The 21425-nt window shown below is 45.7% G+C and overlaps 1 protein-coding gene and 1 pseudogene across 1 annotated transcript; one reads left to right on the top strand and one right to left on the bottom strand.

Moving 5' to 3' along the window:
* Positions 1–4286: 4286 nt before the first annotated feature.
* LOC119449727 (protein GVQW3-like) lies at positions 4287–4799 on the top strand (annotated as a pseudogene).
* A 1672-nt stretch (positions 4800–6471) lies between these two features.
* Positions 6472–15427, bottom strand: LOC119438438 (alkaline phosphatase, tissue-nonspecific isozyme-like). The gene is made up of 4 exons (XM_037704785.2): positions 15291–15427; positions 8599–8790; positions 7222–7332; positions 6472–7075 (listed from the first exon to the last, which is right to left on the bottom strand). The coding sequence occupies exons 1-4, from the start codon at positions 15409–15411 to the stop codon at positions 6873–6875; spliced, it is 627 nt and encodes a 208-aa protein (XP_037560713.1). The 5' UTR covers positions 15412–15427; the 3' UTR covers positions 6472–6872.
* Between the last annotated feature and the right edge of the window lie 5998 nt (positions 15428–21425).

The following is a 21425-nucleotide window of genomic DNA, read 5'->3' as shown; positions in this document are numbered from 1 at the left end:
GGTTTCCTAACGGTGGCTTCCACTGAAGGGGGAAGGGGGGTCGCTACTCTGGTCAGTAAAAAGTTCACGTGTATTCAGCGAGACCTCGGTCCTGCGGACAATGGGGTCGAGTACGTCATGACCGAACTCCTTGTCAACCCCCCTAAGCGGCGCTTAAGAAGAAATAGTATCTTCATACTCAATGTTTACTGCAGACCTAGCGTTCACAGAGCCAGGGTTGGTGGTATTCTTAAGAAGGCTGTTCATTTTGCCGGCTGTCAACCTCTAGTTGTCATGGGGGATTTCAATGCCCAGCATCAGGCGTGGGGCTATCGCACCAATACGAAGAAGGGTAGAGACATATGGCATACGGCAACGGAGGAAGATCTTACGCTGGTAACCGATAAAGACTTTCCGACAAGGAGAGGGAACTCGGTGTGCCGAGATACGACTCCGGATCTCACCTTTGTCAAGAACCTGGAAAACGTCAAATGGACCAACACAGCCATGGACCTCGGTAGCGATCATTGCATCAATGAAGTGGTCATCAAGGTTGCCCGTAACAAGACGAGGACCTTTAAGTTCACTGACTGGGACTTGTTCCGAGCCAACCGCTCCGAGCGCGTCCTCACCCAGGATACGGACCTAGACTCTTGGTGCGACGGGATAAAAGAGGATGTGGCTAGAGCCGCCAAGGAGGTGACAACCGATCTGGAGGTGGACAGGATGGACAGTAGGCTCGCGCATCTGTTGGAAGCCAAGCAGGCACTGCTCGCGCGATGGAAGACTCAGCGCCATAACAGAAGACTACGCAAGAAAATTTCCGAAATCAACAGTACGATAGAGGCTCATTGCAAGGTGCTATGCAAGCAGCAATGGGACGAGCTGTGCGACTCGATGGAGGGCCACCTCAAGACGGGTAAAATCTGGCGACTCCTCAGGCACCTACTGCACGATGGCAACACCAAGTCCAATCAGAAGAGAGCTTTGGTGAAAGCTGTCCATTTGGCCACCGACTCGACTCCAGATGAGGCGGTCACGGAGCAGCTCATAGACAAGTACCTGGCGGCCACGGAAGATCCAATGCCCCCCCCCAATTTCCAGAGTACGAAGGGCGCGATGCGCCATCGATGGACGAGGATTTTACCGTGGCTGAGGTCAAGCGGGTTCTCGCATCCCTCAACGGCAGATCTGCCCCTGGGCCCGACGGGGTAACCAACAAAATGCTGAAGCATCTCGACGACGACTCAATCGAGTTTCTTACAGACAGGATGAATGAAATCTGGCGCAGCGGCCACATTCCCAAGAGCTGGAAAGCAGCCTACACAGTCCTCATACCCAAGCCAGGCAAGGCGCCGAGCATCGACAATCTAAGGCCCATCTCCCTGACGTCATGTGTAGGGAAGATGGCCGAGCACGTCATGCTTAACCGCCTCACTGACCACCTCGAGTCTAACGAATGCTATACTAACAACATGATTGGCTTTCGGTCGGGGCTTTCGACTCAGGACGCCATGAGGCTGATCAAGCATCAGATCATTGACTCCACCTCCGCGGACACTAAGGCAATTCTCGGCTTGGATTTAGAAAAGGCCTTTGACAACATATCGCACGCCTTTATTCTCAAGAGCCTGACAGAGCTTGACGTCGGCAAGCGGGCGTACAATTTCGTGCGCTCCTTCCTTTCCTCGAGGTCCACTAGACTCAGGATTCACGAGTTTTTGACCCACGAAATTCAGCTTGGGCCAAAGGGAACACCTCAAGGAGCGGTGATCTCCCCGACGCTGTTCAACATCTCCATGATCAACCTGTCGAAGGCCTTGAACAAGATCCCTAACATTAACCACACGATCTACGCGGACGACATCACCATCTGGTGTCCCAGCGGATGTGAGGGTCAGATCGAGGGTGCTTTGCAAGAGGCCATCGATGTGACGGAGCGGTATCTCATCCCCACTGGGCTAAGGTGCTCGCCCACCAAATCCGAGCTCTTACTCTACAAGAAGAGGCCCAGAGGTGGTTCTCACCGGTCCTGGAAGCCAGCAACGGAGAGCCACATTACGTTATTCACTGGTAACGGCTCCCCAGTTCCGCGGGTGGACACTATCAGGATCCTAGGAATGTTTATCGAGTCTAACGGGGCCAATGGAGCCGCTGTCAAACGCATTTGTTCCAAGACCGAAAGCGCCCTCGGACTGATCCGAAGAATCGCCAACAGGTACCGCGGAATCAGGGAGGACAATCTGATCCGGATTATCCACGCATTTGTGCTATGTCACCTCGCTTATTCGGCGGCTATGCACAACTGGCTGGTGTCGGAGCGCAACAAGATCAATGTCCTAATCAGAAGAGTATTCAAGCTTGCCCTTGGCCTTCCCGTCCGAACGCACACAGAAGACCTCCTCAAGTTGGGCATCCACAACACGTTCGAAGAAATTGTTGAAGCCCAAGAGTTTTCTCAGTTTGTCAGACTGTCCGGCACCCCAGCGGGCCGAGCCATACTTGGCATGCTGGGACGTAACCCCACGGTCGTTGGTCCCGACGCTGTGAAGCTGCCCAACGACATAAGATCCAATATTTCCATACACCGGATGCCACGCAATATGCATTCGACCTACAACGAAGGACGAAGACGAGCCAGGGGTAAAGCTTTGCTCGCCAGTGCCCGCTTGGACAAGAATCGAACATGCTTCGTAGACGCTGCTTCGTACGCTCAAGAACAAGCCTTCTCCTCAGTGGTCATCAACTGTGATTCGAAAATCATCAGCTGTGCTACCATCCGCACTTCTAGTTCCAGCGTTGCAGAACAGGTTGCCATCGCTCTTGCATTGACGGACGATATGCATGACACAATTTATTCAGACTCCAAGACCGCTATCAGGGCCTTCCAGATGGGAATGGTGGCTCCCCAGGCCCTACGTATCATCCAAAACGCCAAAGACCTCAAAGATCACTCATTGGCCTGGTTCCCTGCGCACATTGGAAACATTGAAGGTGCCTTGCTCAACCCCAACGAGGAGGCACACTCGGCTGCACGAGGTTTGACTGACCGTGCGCCGGGTAATGCGTCCTCTCTAGGGCGACCCGAGCCTCTCTGCTCATACAACGAGATATGCAAACACAATTACTTATCAAGAAGACTTCTGCCTCTGCCGCACTCCTCACTGTGCAGGGCCCAGGCAGTGACTCTCAGACTTCTACAAACCAGCACTTACCCAAGCCCTGCAGCACTGCACACAATGTACCCCGAACGGTTCCCAAGCCCGGACTGCCCCCTGTGTGGTGGTTATGCGGACTTTGAGCATGTCCTGTGGGGCTGCGCATTTGCCGGTCCCCCTTTCACCCAAGAGGAAATGATGATGCTTATTAAGGCCTAGGATCAGACCTCTCAAATCCTGGCAGTCCAGAGGGCCCGCGAGAGGGCCATCAGGTTTGACCTGATGGTCCCCGAGTGGGCCTAGCCAGGTGACGTCGAGTTTACTCGCGTCTATTGTGGACGCAATAAAGTTCACTCACTCACTCACTCACTCATCTTCAGTATTCGCTGCAAGCGAATATATATGCCTTGAAAACTCACTTGCTACAACTCCTAAATTGCAATATGTGTAGTAAAGGTTTTTATTATGAGTTTAATTAGAAAATTCTTGCTAATTAGATAACTATGCTGCAAGGTCCACAGCATACCTGCACAGTTTGGTCAGTTGAAAAGAGGAGAGGCGGGAATGCCACTTCGAGACGCCAACAACCTGTGTGTGCTCTACTGGCTCGAGCGGGTTGACCCATTGTAGCCGCCGCCACACCCGTTTACAGAGTGGAGGGTTGGGTTTACCGAGAGAGAGGAGACTCTGAGGTGAACGCACGAAGAGTGTTGCGAAAGTGTTGCTTTTGGAGTTGTGCTGGAAGGGTCGCCGCAGACACAAGGTGTTTGGAGGCCGAAGCAAGACGGCCCCTACAAAACGACCGCCCATTTGCCCCTAATTTTTTTCGTTGTATAATAATATAATATAATATTCCTGTAAATAGATTTTTAAACCAAGCAGATTTTTAAACCAACCCCCGCAGTAAATGACGGGGGTACGAAGCAGACCACCGTCAGTTGCAATATATATAAGAGGTCTATATATATAAGAGGTATTTTTTGCGAAAACCTGATGTATATGAAACAAACGTTTGCATCAGCCGACCTTGAACCTTCGTGTGCATGCGTGAATGTTTTCCCGCCTGCCGATAGCGTAAGTCGCTGGTACGCAGCGTTTGAGTGAGGTAGGGCGCAGCGCTCTCCTTGGTTTTTTTTTATTGAAAGGAAAATGCCGGAGCGACTGGAGCAGCGCTACTGCAACAAACTTTGACAGAAACTGGGCGATAGCCAAGTGGAAATCATTCCGAAGATTCAGACAGCATTCGGTGACGATGCTATGAGCAGCACACAGATTAAGGAGTGGTACAAGTGGTTTAAAGACGGCCGCACATCGGTGGAGAGCGAGCCACGCTCCGGTCGGCCATCAACATGCCGAAATGACCAGGTCATTTCCGAAGTAAACGCTGTGGTGATGCGGGACCGTCGTGTGACTATCCGAGAAATTGCGGAAGAGGTGGGCATCAGCACTTTTCCTGCACATTCCATTATCAGCGAAGATTTGTCCATGAAGAGAGTTGCTGCGAAATTTGTGCCGAAGCTGCTCACGGTGGAGCAAAAGCAACTTAATGTTGAAGTCTCATAGGACATGCTGGATTCCACAAACAGTGATCCTGACTTCATGAACACCATAATCACTAGTGACGAGTCTTGGGTGTACGGGTACGCCCCGGAAACCAAATCCCAGTCGTCACAGTGGTTGCGCAGCAACGTCAAAGTGATGCTGACTGCTTTCTTTGACTCACGCGGTGTGGTACACCATGAGTACGCACTACAGGGTCAAACAATTACCAGAGTACTATAGGGATGTCCTCCGTCGCCTACGTGATGCTGTGCGGCACAAGAGACCGGAGTTGTGGTCAACAGGAAATTGGCGCATCTATCACGACAATGCTCCTGCACATTTCTCGCACTTGATTCAGACTTTTTTGGCGAAACACCAGACTCCTGTAGTTCAACATGCTCCTTACTCTCCTGATATGGCCCCCTGCGACTTCTGGCTGTTTCAAAAAATCAAGTAGCCATTGAAAGGAGGGCGATTTCAGACAAGAGAGGACATTATGGCCGCAATGACAGCTGAGCTAAACTCCATTCCGAAATAGGCCTTCTTGGGATGCTTCCAACAATGGCAGCACCGATGGGAGCAGTGTGTGGAGTCCCAAGGAGACTACTTTGAGGGTGATTAGGTTTCCAACGCTCCAGTTATGCCAGTTTTTTTTTTCTTCGGCCAAAGGTCGGATACTTTTCTAACAGACCTCGTATATATGTATATACAGGGTGTTTCAGCGAACACTTTCAAAATTTATTTAAGGTTGACTGTGGCAGATAGCACAATTCTAGTTCATGAGCTGGTCTACTCGAAGAGGCTGACATTACTTGCACAAAAATTTGAAATGCATTGGCGTTCCAGTTAATTTTGTGCTTCAATGCAAAAAGCGACGTTTTGTAAAGAACCTAACTGGAACGCCAATGCATTCCTCCGCAAAATTCGGGAATTGATATCTCTAAACTTGTGTCATCGCGAGAAATTCGTTCCAAGCGGATCAGCCTTGTGAACTCCACGGCTACAATTTAGAAATTGCAATATGGGCCATCAGGTAATTAGTTAAAAACCTAATCAGTGAATTTCTGTTAATTATTCGATTATGCATTTCAATTTCTTGTGCAAGTAATGTCCGACTCTTCGAGTAGACCAGCTCATGAACTAGAATTGCAATTCACCTTCATCGCGTTATTGCATTTCACCTCCATCGATATGCGGCCGCTGTGGCCGGGATTCGATCCCGCGATCTCGTGCTCAGCAGCGCAATGCCTTAGCTGACTGAGCCACCACGGCGGTTGGGGCGTGCACGCTCTGCCACGCATTGATGGTGCTCTTGCATGTATGCATGGGGAGTATTTTATCTCAAGCAAACATTTATCACCGTACAAGTTTCTGACATGCTGCGACAAAATTCACTTGGTTTACCTCTGTAGCTGTAAGGACGAGAGTCGCCGGTAAAGCCACATTTCAAAGGGGACTCTTCGAGGCTTTTCCGGGCACATAAGTATTGTATATGTGCCTGCGTACGATGGGATCGGCGTAAACATCAATGCTTGCGATGTTTTGGCTCCCAGACAGAAATGATGTTACCAGCAACAGAAGCTTTGCGGCTGCAATAATTGCATAGGTAAAGAAAACCGAATGGTGCGAATAAAAGAAAACGACTTTAATTCGTAACCAGTGTTGTTCTTGGTGTAAAGGCTGCACAGCGTTTGTATTATAACTTCATGTGTGGCAAGAAGCCAGCACTTTATTGCACGTTTAAATAAGCCGACACATGAGGCCGCTAAAAGCAAAGTACCGGCTCTTCAAATAAAGTTTATTTCTTCTTTAAATGAGTGAGGAAGGAACCGAATATCCGTATAACATTTATTGGCATGCAAGTGCGGCGGGATACCATTGTGCTTCGGCAGAACGTTTATTGTAAAATCGCAGTTTTTTTATGCATTACTGTAGGCCCCATGTATTTCAGAACGTGATAGGCGTTTTGTTTTATAGATGTTGACTCAGTCTTTCTATTTGTTATAGGATTTGGTATTCTCGACGAACACCCAAATATGTGGCGAAATATTTTTACGCGCTACGTAAAGTAGGTAGCGCCTGTCCATCATCTGACTGAGCAGTAGGGGGCACATGTTTGCATAGACGAGGTTGTCCAATTGATGGAGTGATTCCCACCGCCATGTCCCCCTCTCACAACGCTAGAAGCTAGGTTTACGACTTGCACTCGTGGCACTCGGTGCCGTTGAACTGTCCTATGCACGCTGCATAGGCCATGACGTAGGGAATGTACGTCTGGTCATGGACGCCAGTGAAGAGGTGCGCCCAGGTTCCCTTGGCGTAGACGGCCACGTCCTCACCACCATGAGGGGCCAACTTCATGGGAAATGCCGCTTGCTGTCGAAAAAAAATGTCCGCTGATGGGAAGAAAAGTGCATCACAGTTAGCTAATAACAAATATTCATTCAAATGAAAGAATGCAATGTAAAAGCATTCAGCGTCGAACTATATCTCTGTGCGGAAAAAGGTAAGTGAAACGTTAGCTACAGGTAAGGCAACTTACTTGTGTTTTTTAAAGTCACATTCACAAGTGGTCTATACCCTCCTGGTCCAACGCCGTAGGAAAGCACGGTGTATTCAACTGGCTTTTCTGTCTCTGTTGTTCCAGCAAAACCTTTTTTTGAAAGTACAGAAAGATCACTCTGTAGCTATTGTAAGAATAAAGCGTCGGCGGGCACACAATTATAGGTTTAGGATTTCGTGAAAAGAGGAATTCCTGAAAACAATGCAAAAAAAGAAGGATGCTATTTCGGCAATGCCGTATTAGGAGTGGTTGACGACAGAAATTGTATAACTGCGACAACCAGTATATGTTGATAATACCATGAAATAATCTATTCAGCGCATACATAGTTGTGTGGTAGAATCGATGCAAGTCAGTTTTGAAGGGAAGCCCTCTCAACAGGTTAGAAGACACTAGCGTCAGTTACGAAATATTAAAGGCACACTGCCAAGGTATGCATGAAACGTTTTGTAATTAAAGTTGTTTTGTTATTTCGCTACAAGACGCTACATTTTACCTTAATCCTTGCAGTATTTCCTAATATACTTATGCTACATAGTCTCCCTTTGTGTTATATTGAACGTTCCACACTTATAGATGCTGAATGCCCTCTGGATGTTATGACACTCTATGGAACATTACCGGCCTACTTTTTAATGTACAAAGCTCTGCTACAATTTTACACTTTATGCCTTCAAGCATTCAATACTTCTGCGCCATTTTGCCATGCGCTCCTGCTGAACATGAGCGAGGGTAGACATGTTACCTCCGCTTAATGGGGAATTGTAGAACCTTGATGTGGTTCCACGTGTATTGGTTTTGAGAATTCAACCTTGGTTTTTTTAAGCATGCACATAAAGAAAGTTTCGACGTTGAGAAATATTCCAATGCGGTATTTGTTTAGATGTGGGCAAAGGTCATTGAAGCACTTATTGAAGAGTCATTAAACCAATCAAGAATGTTCAAGCCAACCTTTTCATCAAAAACATCGGAAATCTGAATTTCCGTGGCAGTCACTGAGAAGCTTAGCTCTTTCGACTCGTCAATATTTAAATTGTAGCTAGAGCAAAGTTTACGATTGAGGTAGTCGTGCCAAAGGAGCCAATTCCCATTCGGGTCGGCAATTGTTTTTTTAGGAGTACAAGCCTGCGATGGTGAACCGGTGGTTAAGTACTAGAGTGGCAGAATGGGTGCCAATGCAGCATAGATGCACACGGGGACGACAGAGGAGAAGCTGGTATGGTGAGATTGTGAAAGTAGCATCGGCAGACGCCGAACAGTGTTAATTCTAGGGCGCGCGGAGAGGCATTAGTCAGTCAGTGAAATTATAAACGATAAGCTAAAGCAGAATAAATGCCTAGAAACGTTACTATTTACCAAGGATGTTGGTTCCTCGTGGTGGGTGACCTGCAATGTTTAAGGTGTGAGAATGATCTGCCGTAACGACGATAAGTGTTTCATTTTCAGGAAGAATTTGTGATATCGCCCCGACCACTCCTTCAAACTCCACGGTCTCCTGCAGGGCGAGCTGCGCGAGGTTAACGTGATGAGCGTGGTCGATGCGTCCACCTACAACAGAAAGGTAGTTAGACACTCACAAAAGGAGCTAAGAACAACCGTCCAATAAAGTGGTGCGCAATATCGGCACTTCGAAATAATACTTGATGTGTACTTCTTTCTTTTTTTTGTATCAATGTATTAGTTTGAAAGTCTGACGTTGGTTTTCTTGGGTATTATTAAGGCTTGAATGTTTAGAACCGAGCAATTCATTTCTACTAGCTCAACAAGAGTGGCAAAACACACAAAAAACATCACGCAATGCACGTAATGCATTTGCAGCGCTAGGCATTCAATGCATGCAAAGATAAACACGCAACTGCGCAATTCATGTTGCACTGTGTGCGGTAGAGCAAGCTCAGTAAGCAGGCTGCTTTTGTTATCTTCCGATGCGATTCCCAATCACTCTGCACAGGCAATGTGAGCATGAGTCACAGGCAGCCGAACATCCTTAACACCATGAGGCGAAATCACTAGACGCAGCTGCAGCTTTCAATAAGACGGCTCCAACACGTGCTAAGACAGACTTATAAGCTAGTGTTATACCGGACAAATCCGCGGCGCGATGATTTCTTGTTCAATTACGATGCGTAACATAATATTTGAAGGTGCTGCTGATGCACATACTTATACCATTTCATGATGCTTCAGTATGCATTTAGTGTCGACCGTTTACGAAAGATTTATGGGCCAAACTAGTGGCAGGTCGGACACCGGGCAACATTCATTTGCCTAATTACATTGGTTCACTGCTGTTGGAGTGCTCTTGACGTGCATAAATCATTTTACAATACTTCGGAATGGTTTTTATTGTCTAACATTACTTGTTTCGATGAATTTTGTAAAGAAATAACCTGTCCGCTGAAAAGTGCATGGGTCACTGCCAAAGTCAGTGCAACATACGTTACACATGAGATCCTACAACCATCCTCTTGTGAACTCCATCTATATTGTCTCTGCCAATAAAACAGGTGCCTATCATTTCAGTAGACATCCATGGACGTACGCTCCAGCTACTACCAACACCTTGTAATATAAGAGCTGAAAAAAGCTACGTTTATGACTGTTAACGCTTATTTCCAATAAAATGTGATGTTCTTCGACTTAGGGAACTGTTCCAGCTTGGTACTTTTGATGCCAGATGGATATTTCCCTGCCACTTCAGGAGAAGTGCGGCTACATTCGTGTGTCCATTATTTTCAACAAAAATAAGATAAAATAGCACGCCCATATTGTTCTACACAAATTTTTTTCGTGTCCATTCAGCCGCATTGATAACTTTCGGCTCAAGTAGCTGTCTTCACAAAACACACTTGCTCTGGTACATTTTGATGCGTCGGCAAGTAATGTTGTTCCTTGCAATCTAAGGTGCTAATCCGACCAGTGTTCGCTCAACTACAGAGTAGCCATCACAGCGTGGTACCTGTAGCATTGATGACGACTCATCGCAGGTTGTACTCATTGAGCTTGGCATTCCCTTATACCACCAATATATCTTCACTGGTAACGGTGATCATGTCGCCATCATTTCTCAGTATATTCGGTCTACTGTTACCATTGTTATTGTTGCTGTTGCAAAGTAAAAATAACCAATAATAAACCGACGTACAGAAAAGCAACTGCTTCCCCAGTATCCGGTGATAGGCCTCTCCCGCTTACATTGTTAATGTTTCGCAACATCTTCATCCCATAACTCAGTATTACCCCTCAGGCATATCTGCGCAATGATCCAGGTTTCAACGACTGCGTTTTCGGTGTTCAAGTTAACGGGATATGACACTCCATTTAACCCAATTTCCTTTGCACTTTTCCTACTAAAATTAATTAAGAATTTCATTGAATATATTTCCATAAAAAATGAATTAACCTTTTAATGCGTTATCTTTCTTAGGGTAATTCCCGCACTTTCGGGGGCTAAGTATGTTTCTGTGTATCTAATCGTTTTCCCAACAACATGGATCACTGTGTATTTCGTAGTCGAATGGTTAGAGCATCGAGCAGATGTGCTGAGAGAACAGGGTTCAAAGCGAACCATCGGGCAAACAGTGGAGTAAGCAAGCGGCCCATCTCACGGTGACTGTCGACATCAATGCGCTTAGCTTTCAGTCAATATAGTGACGCAACGTATCGTCTCCGTCTAATTAATTTGTGTATGATGGTGATGATGATGATGATTTATTGGCATCCCCTTTGAAACGGGGCGGCGACAAATAGTCACCTAGCCTGCTTGATTTAATCAGGTATACTATACATGTTCTTTATATAGCATTTTTGTATACCTTTCATTATTATTTTTCTTTTTCAAAAATTTACCTTGTGCCGCTGCCTATGATTTTAAGAGATCAGGTCGTATCCATCATTTCCTTGCTTTTTTTTCCACCAGTACTCTAACCGTCTCTTGCTGATCTCTACGGCTGATCTGTTTATGTTTCCTTCCACTTTAAACCCAAACGCTTCTGGGAGTTGCACGTTACCTATGGTTCTCGGTGGGTGGATCCCGTCGCATTCCATCAGGATGTGCTGAGTGGTCTCTGGATCTTTACAGCAGCATACACATGTCTCATCTAGTTCCGAATATTTGTTCCGATATGTTTTCGTCCTCAGGCAACCGGCTCGAGCCTCAAATAGCAAGGCACTGCCCTTTGTGTTATCGTTGTAAATCTCCGTTGTCCTTTTTGTTTTAGTATGAGATGTGTACACTCGGCGCCATCTAGTAGCGCTGCTGCGGAGCATGCGCGTTGCCTCCGAAATGCATGGCGCGCCAGTGCCTGGCGAACATCGAGAAACGCGTAATGCGGCAGCCGCGTTCCTCTCGCGCGCTTCTAACTCTTCTAACTAGACAAATGGCGCCACTCAGTGTCGCTGAAGAAAAGTCCGCGCGTGGCTTCCGAGACCAGAAGCATGGCACGTCAGTGCGTGCGAACGTTGAGCATTGCTCGCTCACGTGCCGCACACTCAGTGGCACGTACTCAGACCCAATTTGGCGAGAGCTTCATGGAAGCTCGACAGATGTCCAGTGCGCTTATGGCGCAGTTCCCTAAAGCATTAGCGTGAAAGAAGTTTATTGAAAATCGGCACATATCCACAGTGCATTTGAGGCGCACTCTGCTAAAGCGTCGGGGTGCGGTCCATGAGAAACCCGTATGTCGTGGGCTTGATTCCACCCAGCACCGGAGAAAATGAAAGCATATTTTATTTTTGTCGTAGAGCAGCACACGCGTACGCGCGCATACCCAGTGATCCAATTTGGCAGCAAAGAGGTTCACTTAAGACTAACACAAAACGATTACCACATACGCACTGCTCCAAGTCGACGTGCGATTCTTCTGCAAAATTTGAGCGCGAGCCGTGCAGCGGTAAGCGTAAAATTGTTTTTGAAACATTTTTAAGCACTATATGCACGTCCATGTACCTGTTTCGGCGTTGGCAATACAGTATGTGGCTACACTGCATTAATGCAAACCCCATTAGCGTCGAAATTCATCGTGAAAAGGGTTTTGCCGGGTTTTCTTCCTCTTCATTCCTACCCAGCATTTGGCTTCTCGCCAGTGACTTCGTTATAGTCTTTCACGTCGGTACTTATAATGGAAATGATTCAGAGCAGGGCGTGAGCCAATCTGTTATACGAGCGCTTATGAGGCTGCCTAGAGTATTGTCAATGCGCAGTACTATTTGCTTCAGCAACGGCGGAATGGAAGAATGGAAGGTAGAATCTTTGAGCGGTAATATTTTGGTGCGAAGTCTGAATTGTTGCTGGGCAGAGTAACTTATCAAGCGAATATTTTTTGTCTTAGCCTCCCGGGTGGCATAGCTGCAGTCTGCTCGGCCGGTCAGTATCTCGGCGGTTATGCATATGAACACATAAATGAAGGTCATATGTGGGCCGAAGGAGAGTACCAGTGAGCGGGCTTATACGCTGACGGTCAAAGTAGCGAGAGTAAGCACACCTCTGTTTCGCCTGAAGAACACAATAAATTTGAGTTCCTACACAAAACAGGAACAAGTATTTTCGGCTCACAGGTATCTCTAAAGCACGATGACCTCTTAATGGAATGGCGTCGAATATTTAATTGATTCTTTGACTTACTCAATTTTCATTGAGTTATCAATTTGGCATGTACAACTGGGTGTGTGCGCGAACTAGGCCAATCCTTAAAAATGGCTGTGTGCCACTTTGTTGCAGGCATGTAATTCTTAAATATAGTCAGATATCTGTCGTACATATCAGTACATACACCTGTCATCACCATTCATCTCCCAAGAAGCATCTTGCATTGCCTTCATCCTTGTGAAATCGCTGGGTATACGTCCCACTGCACATCCTTTTGGTTTGCAGTTCGCACTTCGGCATTGCTTGTGAGCGATGTAGAGCATACACATGAAGATTACATGGTATTAAAGTTGTGACCTTTGTGAGGATAAACAAACATTGTAAGAGAACAGGTTCCATAGGGCGAAAGTAAACGAAATTGTGTGCATTGCTGTTAGTTGCACAAGGACTTATTTAGTAGAGGCCATTTAATAAAAGCTATTCTAATAGTTTTACTAAAGCTTCGCATCCAATAGATTCTAACAAGTGTGTTGGATCTACATAATTTATTTTTTTATTGTCAAAGTAGTCTGGGTTTCTATCGAAGGACAGACACCTGCGAATGTAAAAACGACTAGGAGATAAGAACTATTGATGTAAAATGGTGACGTGGGTCTGTAAATTACTTGTAACTCGAACAAGCAGCAAAACGTAGTGTGAGTACTAAGCAGTGACACGGAACTTTGGTAATGATTGATGAAAAAAATTCGCACTTGCGCCCGAAAGCGAAGCAATAATTGCTATAGCAAATTAGTAGAGAGCTAAACGAAGTAAGGACAGCAGTTTTATCCGCTGTATAAACTTGGACACCTTCGCTTACTAATTGAATTAACAAGAATGGTGTCCGCGCGCAGAAGCAAACACTCGACGATCCCACGCGAGGACCACACACAACCACTGTCAAAATGCTGGCGTGAGCAAACGCACCAGCAGCCGCGAGCGAAGGTTCGTGCGGTCTATCGCTTCAACGGAAATTGAGCGACGAGAGCACAGCGCATACAAAGGTAGGAGCCGTGTTGCAGATCGCCTTCAAGATACGGTGTGCGCTACCGCCCATCGCCGCGCAAAGTACAAGTACGCAGTTGCTCGCAAAGCAGAAGCCGCCCCCCCCCCCCTCCCGCCCGCGCTGACTTCCCGCTTTTCTCCTTGCGCCCGGTCGCAAGATACGCATTTGGTGCCGCAGCATGACGTCTCCCCCCTTCTCTCCCTCCCATCCCCCACGGCCTTTCGCGCAACGGAAGACGTCGCGTTTGCTCTCCGCCGTGCGTTCGCTCCCCGTGAAAGCACGTGTCCCTCGCATGCGTTCACGCCCACATACAGCATACAGCGTGCGGCAATGATTTTATCGCCCTTGGAATTTATATGGAACCTCACGGCGACGTCGATGCCAGAAATCCGCTTGGAGTGTCCATATAATTGCTATCGCAATAAAAGGACGTTGGCAAATGTAGTAGCATTTATATATCAGTATAACTGATACGACCATGGGGTTTGGCAAGCAACATAAAAGTAAGCTTTATTCTGGGCACTCGTTCATTTCCCTTCGGGTGCCGCGCGAATATAGTTGCGCTGTCTTAAATAATGGGCTCAAGATTTCCTTTCGCTCTCAGGACATGACCATGTATTCATTGCGTTACGTTTTGTATTGAAGTGCGGACATCTCAATGTCACTGCCATGCGGCAGTGAGTTTTTCCCTTAGAAATAATCTTCCACAAGTCAAATTTTGAATCTTTGCAAGGGGTCCCGTGCAATGGCCATGCTTGCAAAGATTATAGCCAAATGTCTTTCAGGGAATCAATAGATAAGCTAGAGAAAAAACAAGCGCACCCTCGGCAGCACCTGGGTTCCTGCACATCATCACCGGCAACAATCTCGAAAAATAAATGGAGGTGCTTTATGTTTAATCGTAAATGAATATATGTATTTATGACGCAATCAATTGAAGGCACCATATGCATCACACATATTTCGAGTACATCTTACAGAGCAAGTTCTTTTCTTTGCTGAGGTTGTCCATAGCACGTCGTACCAGAGACAGGAGATGCGGCTCTTCTCAGTAGGCCATCCTGGCCTCTACGTTAGCAGCCATTCGTGCTATTTCAAGGCTAATACACTGTCAGTGTTTAGTGTTGTCCGGAGACTTGTTTGGAATTGTGTTGACGAGAAGGTAAAATTTAAAGTCCCGAAATGATCCTTTGTTTTGCGGTATCAAAATTTTTATGGATATTTTTGGTGATAACAGGTGATAATGCGTTATATATAAAGAATGTCTTGAATACACGACGCGTGTAGTTTTTCTAGTGCTAGTTTACCAGTCGAACTAGCCGAAGTTTTAATTATTTATTCTATAGATGCAAGCAGAAGTAGACGGACTAACCATTTTAGTAGAAATGTTCAGTTGAAACAATTGTTCATACGCACCTTCCGCGAGCAAAACAAAGCCTTTAGAGTTCTTCGAAAGTATTTGCACTGCAACCTTTACCATGTCGCCTAGACCTGGTGTTGTTTTGTTGTATAGTTGACGACTTAACCAGAACGGCATGAAGTCACTGTCGAATAGACCTGAAATGATTGTTATGGATGAGCAGTCACTAGTGGGCCAATGTGCAGTTATTACCATGCTAATAAATATGCAAATTAAACTTGAATGCAGTTATCAGCGGCCAATTCACCTACTGGTAAGTGAAATACAGTATCTTCAAAATTAAGGACATTCATTTGACCCCAAAACTAGACAAAATGTGCAGCATACACATCCATATTTAAAATAGCTATATTATTTAGCCATTTTCTTCTCGACATTCACAAATGAATACAAAAAAGGGTGATCTTGTTGGCTGTCATAATGGGCATTAATATAAGTGCAAAGCAAAAAGGCAAGAAAAACACCAACTTCATCCCTATAACGCGAGCTTTACATAACAAAATGCCGCGTGCTTGCGTTATAGTGCAGGTTAAAAAACCCCAGGTGGTCAGAACTGGTTTTGGCACGTAAAACCCAAGAAAAAAAGAAGAAAATGGAATAGTTGTCATAGAAAACCAATAAAACAACGTAAATTAGACACCGGACTGATGTATACCGAGAGATGACAGCGCATTTTCACAATAAAAGCTCTTGGCTACCGGTTGGTCAATGGCCGATGTTCCTTTCTTACATAAACATTCGGAATCTTTTATGACATATGTTTTGCCTTTGTTAAGCCAATGTCTTTTCAAAAATTCTTCAAGAGTACTTCAATCTACAGAACAGGCCAACGAAATGTTATAGCGACCTTGACAAATTACTTCTTGGGTATACATTGTTGATTTCTGGATGTGTAAATATTGAGAGATAGCAGGTTTTGGTTTACGCAAAATATTGAAACATTAGGTATTTTTTGTATGTGATGGTTCGACAATTTTTTTTGCTTTATATATTGCCGCAAAACATTGTATGCTTCAAAAAGTCCGGCAGAAACCATCTCCAGCTGAAAGCATCACAAATTCTAGCCGGGGAGTTCGCAAGGCGGATCCACCTGGAACGAATTCTCCGGATGGCACTAGTTGCAAGATATTAATTCGCAAGATTTGCGGAGAAATGCATTGGCGTTTCAGTTCATTTTGTGCTTCAGTGCCTAAAACGACGTTTTTTAAAGAAAGTAAGTGAAACGACAGCGCATTTTTAGCGCAAGTTTCACGGCGCATATCTCCTAAATGGTGTCATCCACACAATTCTTTTCAAGTGAATATGCCTTGCAGTCTCACCGGCTAGAATTTGTAAATTGCAATATGTGCCGAGAAGTGATTAGGTAAAACCCGAATAAGTGATTTTTTAATTAGTAGATGACGCATTTGCATTTTTTGTGCAAGTGATGTCTGCCTGTTCGAGTAGACCAGTTCAAACACTACAATTATGCTATCTGCCACATACAATTTTTAAAAAGATTTTTGAGTGTTTGCGGAAACACTGTATGTTTGACTTACATCAGGTAGGCCTAGTCTTCTATACCCAGTGACCGAAGATGGTCCGATGGTTCGTTTCTAATCCGGTAAGCAGCCCCGATGCTCTACACAATAAGCCGCGGACCACTCAGTGAGCCAAGTTGGATTGAAAGAAGTGAGATACGGATGGACAGACAGACAAACATAGAGCAAACTGGATGAAGTTCCCAAAGAAGGCTAATCGCATTAACAAAAGCGTACAAGATTCTCTTTAACAAATTACATAAGTTGTATATGATCACCCGTGCAAAGTGGGGCATGCCGGCATGTATGTGTGGTGCTCAGGTTGGACAGTATTGTCTGCAATTCGTGGTTCCTAGTCTGTGCGCTGGTCCGTCCGTGTGCCGGCACCTGTTACCATAGTTAAAAGAAGGAAACTTTCTTTGGGTCTTCCTTCGACTTTCGCGCTGCTCCTGTCTCGTTGACTGTTCCTTTGTCGATAATCTCACAGACTGGACGGCACTCCTATTTTTACATCCCTATTTGTGATCATCCCTGCGTTCTCATGTCGTCATGGTCGTTCTACCATCGTCGTTCTGTCATAGTGATCCTACTGTATTCTTCTCGTCATAGCCACGGCTTGTACTTTGAGAATGAGGGCTCGGTGTGGGGGAAAAATGCGCTACGCATGAGCATCCATCCGGATTGACATTTCGCTGTCATCATGCCGCCGTTGTCATGCTGTTGCTGACATGCGGTCGTCCTCATTCTAGCGATCTGATTCCGGCTGTCTACAGTCATGCACGCTAGGACAGTACCGGTCCGCAGTGGAATGTGAGGCACGTAAGGCGGGCGTGAGCTTCAACGCCAACACGCCGTCGTTAACATGCCGTCGTCGTGATTACATCAAGTCCATGCCATCGTGATCATTCCTTCAATCTCTTTTCATCGTCAGAGTGCCGCCGTCTTCACTCTGTCATCGTCACAGCGGAGCCATATCGCAGTCCTCACGCCGTTATCTTCGAGCCATGGTCGCCCATACCACTTGCGACATACTGCTGCAATCATTTTAGCCTTGATATCCTATTGTTGCCATGCCATCGTCGTCATAACATGGGGGCGTCATCCCATGACCGTCATCTTGTTTTCGACATTCCATTGTCTTCATTGCAGGGTCGTGACGCCGCGGTGGTCCTTCCAACTTTCATTCTTACTTCGTCATCCTAGCATCGGGATTGTTCCAGCATTGGCGGCTCGCTATCATGTTTGCGTCGCCATCATACAATCAATCATCTTCATGCTGTCGTGTTGGTTCGTATGTCGTAATGCTTGGCATGTGCATGATCGAGTGCAACAAGTGAGCCCAGTCAAAATATGCCCCACTGGCTCGTGCAATCTCTGCTTCCATATTGTGTCCAAGCATGAACAGCGTTTCTTCAAACACCAATGAAAGCTTAACTTAAGAGGAACCTTTAGCTCGGGCTCAACTCCGACATGGCCTATTCAAATATATGTAAAACGCACAGACGATTTTATGAGATAACCCCTGGACAGGGTTTAATGAAATATGTTGCATTTTAGAGAGGAAGTTAAATTCTGGGGACTCTTGGAAGTGGAATTTCGATTTATAGCCTGAATTTTTTTGAAGGATTTTCAACAATGCGAAAGTTCGAAAAAAAATAGAAGCACGAAGTTTACAAATTAGTAGCTCTGCATTAAGAACAGATATTGCGGTTCTGTAAACGGCATTCATTAGATTATTCAAAGCGGATAAATTCAATATATCAGTTTAAATCTTACGTGAATTCGTTACTTGTGTGCAAGGGTTCTGCAAAAGCTGTAGTTACATATAATAATTTGTTTTGACATTCATGTGTTACGTACATATCACTTTTGGCATCTTTGCATGTACTATTCGATGCAATTCACGTAATTGTGATATAATTTTTCATTGCTCAGTTACAGAGTTGTAAACCTGATGGTCACGTTTGATAACTTTTATAAAGAATTAACGACCGAAATCAAAAACTCGAAAGAAACAGTCACTATATTTTAAATTTTTCTTTTAAATGCAACAAACCTCGAAAAATTTGGTGCTGTGGTTGCCGAGAACAACGAATTCTCGTTTTACATGTATTTAGATAGGAGCACCCGAGCGAAAGCTTCGTCTTAAGTAGATTCCCACAGTGCGTGGGATCCGCAGGTATTCGTCAAGGCGAAGCTTTCTTTGGCTTTTCCCCAGGTTTGGTCATTTGTTGCAGTTGCTTCGCCGGATGTAATTGTGCGGATATATAGACAACTTGGGCCGCTCGATGTGTGCCGGCTGCTGTTTTGCTGAGTAGACAAATTCGGGCGCTGGGTATGCGCTCGAACACACAACCTGCTGCTGGCTGCTATCTGGCCTAGTTGGGTCATGGCGTAGGTACCACTTGGTACGTGAATACATACAATTATGGCCCTGGATTTTGGCCGCTGGGTATCTGCTCGTTGATGGCGCACACCCCAGGATGGATATACCATTGTGACAAAGTGGTATAGCCCTAAGTGATAGCTTCGGCACTCTGTATGTGCCACAACGAACACGCTTATTCTTGGCCAATTGCGCCTAATGAATGTGCCGCTGTGACAAAAGGTGTTTGAAGACTAACGTTTAACTAAAGGTAACTTTCTTTGCCTCTACAGGGTTCAGCTTTCGTGGTCGTTTTCTCGCGTCACGTGATCACCGAGAAAAGCGGCGCCTACACATGCATTATAAATCAGGGTGGAGTAGTAAGCGCGTGTCACGAGATTAAAGCGCATTATAACTACCGAGAAAGTTGACGCCAAGGGGCGTCCTGCAGAACAGGGGCGTAAACATCATGCCACGAAACACGAATGTATATTTGCACGCAAAAGGATTACGCATATCCAACGCGCATTTTGGAATATGTGTGGACTTCACCTATACAACTCGTGTACTTGTATGATAAGCACGTGCTCTAACGTAAGCGCAAACATAGATAAACTTAAGAATAAACAATATACAAAGCATCGCTCCAAATTCTTCTGGTCTTCCCTGGACACAGCAACCGCCGACAGCGAGCATCTACTGCAGTCGTGGAAACAGGCAGATCACTTCCGGCACTTCCCAGGGTCTTCAGGTGCGGGACCCTAGGACCAGGTTCCGTAAGGAGTACGGCATGCCCAAGCCCGATGACTCCAGAAAGGGACTTCCTCCACTCGATCAAATGCAAGAAAGGAAGCGTATACACGGGGAAATTGCAGCATGTGTTTTCTGTCAGAGAAGAAATTGCGCTATGAATTTTTCACGATTTCTCACCTCGACTGCAGTAAACAATGTCACAAATTTTGGCCTTCTTGCCTCAGAAAAAATCCTTGTGTGCCCTGGTGAATACAACTTCAACCGACGAACCAGCTTTTTGATTTCTCTAATGGATGTGCAACTGGTTCTGTGAAGTGTCTCGAAGTATTTGTTATTATGTTTGACCGGGAGCTTGTCTGAACAAACCAGGTATCCGCCAATAATCAGTGTGTATTGTGTGCTAAAACATAAGTTGTGACGTCATCAGAACATTCTTCTTGAAATCTCCGCAGCACATAGCTTGCTTGCAGCAGTCATTAGGTCACTGCGGATTTCCAACATTTTATTAAGGTGAAATCCTTATATGTCTCATCAGTAAGTCGACCTTGAGCGAAAACGTGCCGACGACACGAAAGGTACAAAAGTCTACGACCCCTCGATCTTTGCTCAAAGTCGAACCCATGATCTTTTGTGTTAAGGCCACGAACCCTCGACCTTTGGTGGGAGGCGAACCATCGCACTTTTGTGGTAGTCGAAACCACCACCTTTGGTGGTAATTAAGGCGAAGTTAATTAAGACACAGGTTTAAAGGTACAGTTATTAAGGCACACGAACCAAGGACCTTAGGTGGAGTCGAACCCTAGACCTTTGGAATTAAGAGAGCTGACGAAGCCACGTACACTACGCGAATTAATGGGGATGACGAAGCGGATAAAGATGGTGGGTAAGCGAAATAAGAGGATGAGTAAGGGAAGTAAGACGAATGAGAGAATGTGAAACAAGAGATAGCGAAACAAAGTTCGTCGTGTGTCCATCTTTAATGAATCGGCACTCGAGCTTTCGCCTTCAAGTCGTCGTGGGATAACATAATAAGAGACCCTGTATTTCTTTTATTATTTACTATTTTTTATTTGTTACTATTTTTAAAACATTCGCCTTTGTGAGTGGATTGCGATAGCATTCCAACATCCCTGAATGCTTCTTAGACTTCCGGCAACTGGAGCTTTTTTCTACACCTTCACCTCGGCGCGACGCTGCCGTTTTACACGCTGCCGTAAACAACGCTGCCGAGAGGTGAGCGCCATCTGAATGGTGTTTTTGCAAATAACCTACCCGGGCCCCCGCTGTATGAATGGTAGAAATGCTGGGAAAGGAGGTTCGTGTTTGAGTTTCCTCTTAACAGAATTATGTTTTATCATATATTCAAATTACAGACCGACGCTACCATGTCTGTATATAGTTGAGTTAAGTCGTACTTTATGACTTTTCTTTCTCACGGGTTTGCTTTGAGGAATGAATTAGTTCACTAACACCTCTACGCACGCAGAGGCGCC

This window comes from Dermacentor silvarum, chromosome 1 (genome assembly GCF_013339745.2).
Source record: "Dermacentor silvarum isolate Dsil-2018 chromosome 1, BIME_Dsil_1.4, whole genome shotgun sequence".
In the NCBI taxonomy this organism is placed as follows: domain Eukaryota; kingdom Metazoa; phylum Arthropoda; class Arachnida; order Ixodida; family Ixodidae; genus Dermacentor; species Dermacentor silvarum.
Note: the sequence above shows the minus strand (reverse complement) of the source record. Positions and strands in the feature narration are given on the sequence as shown.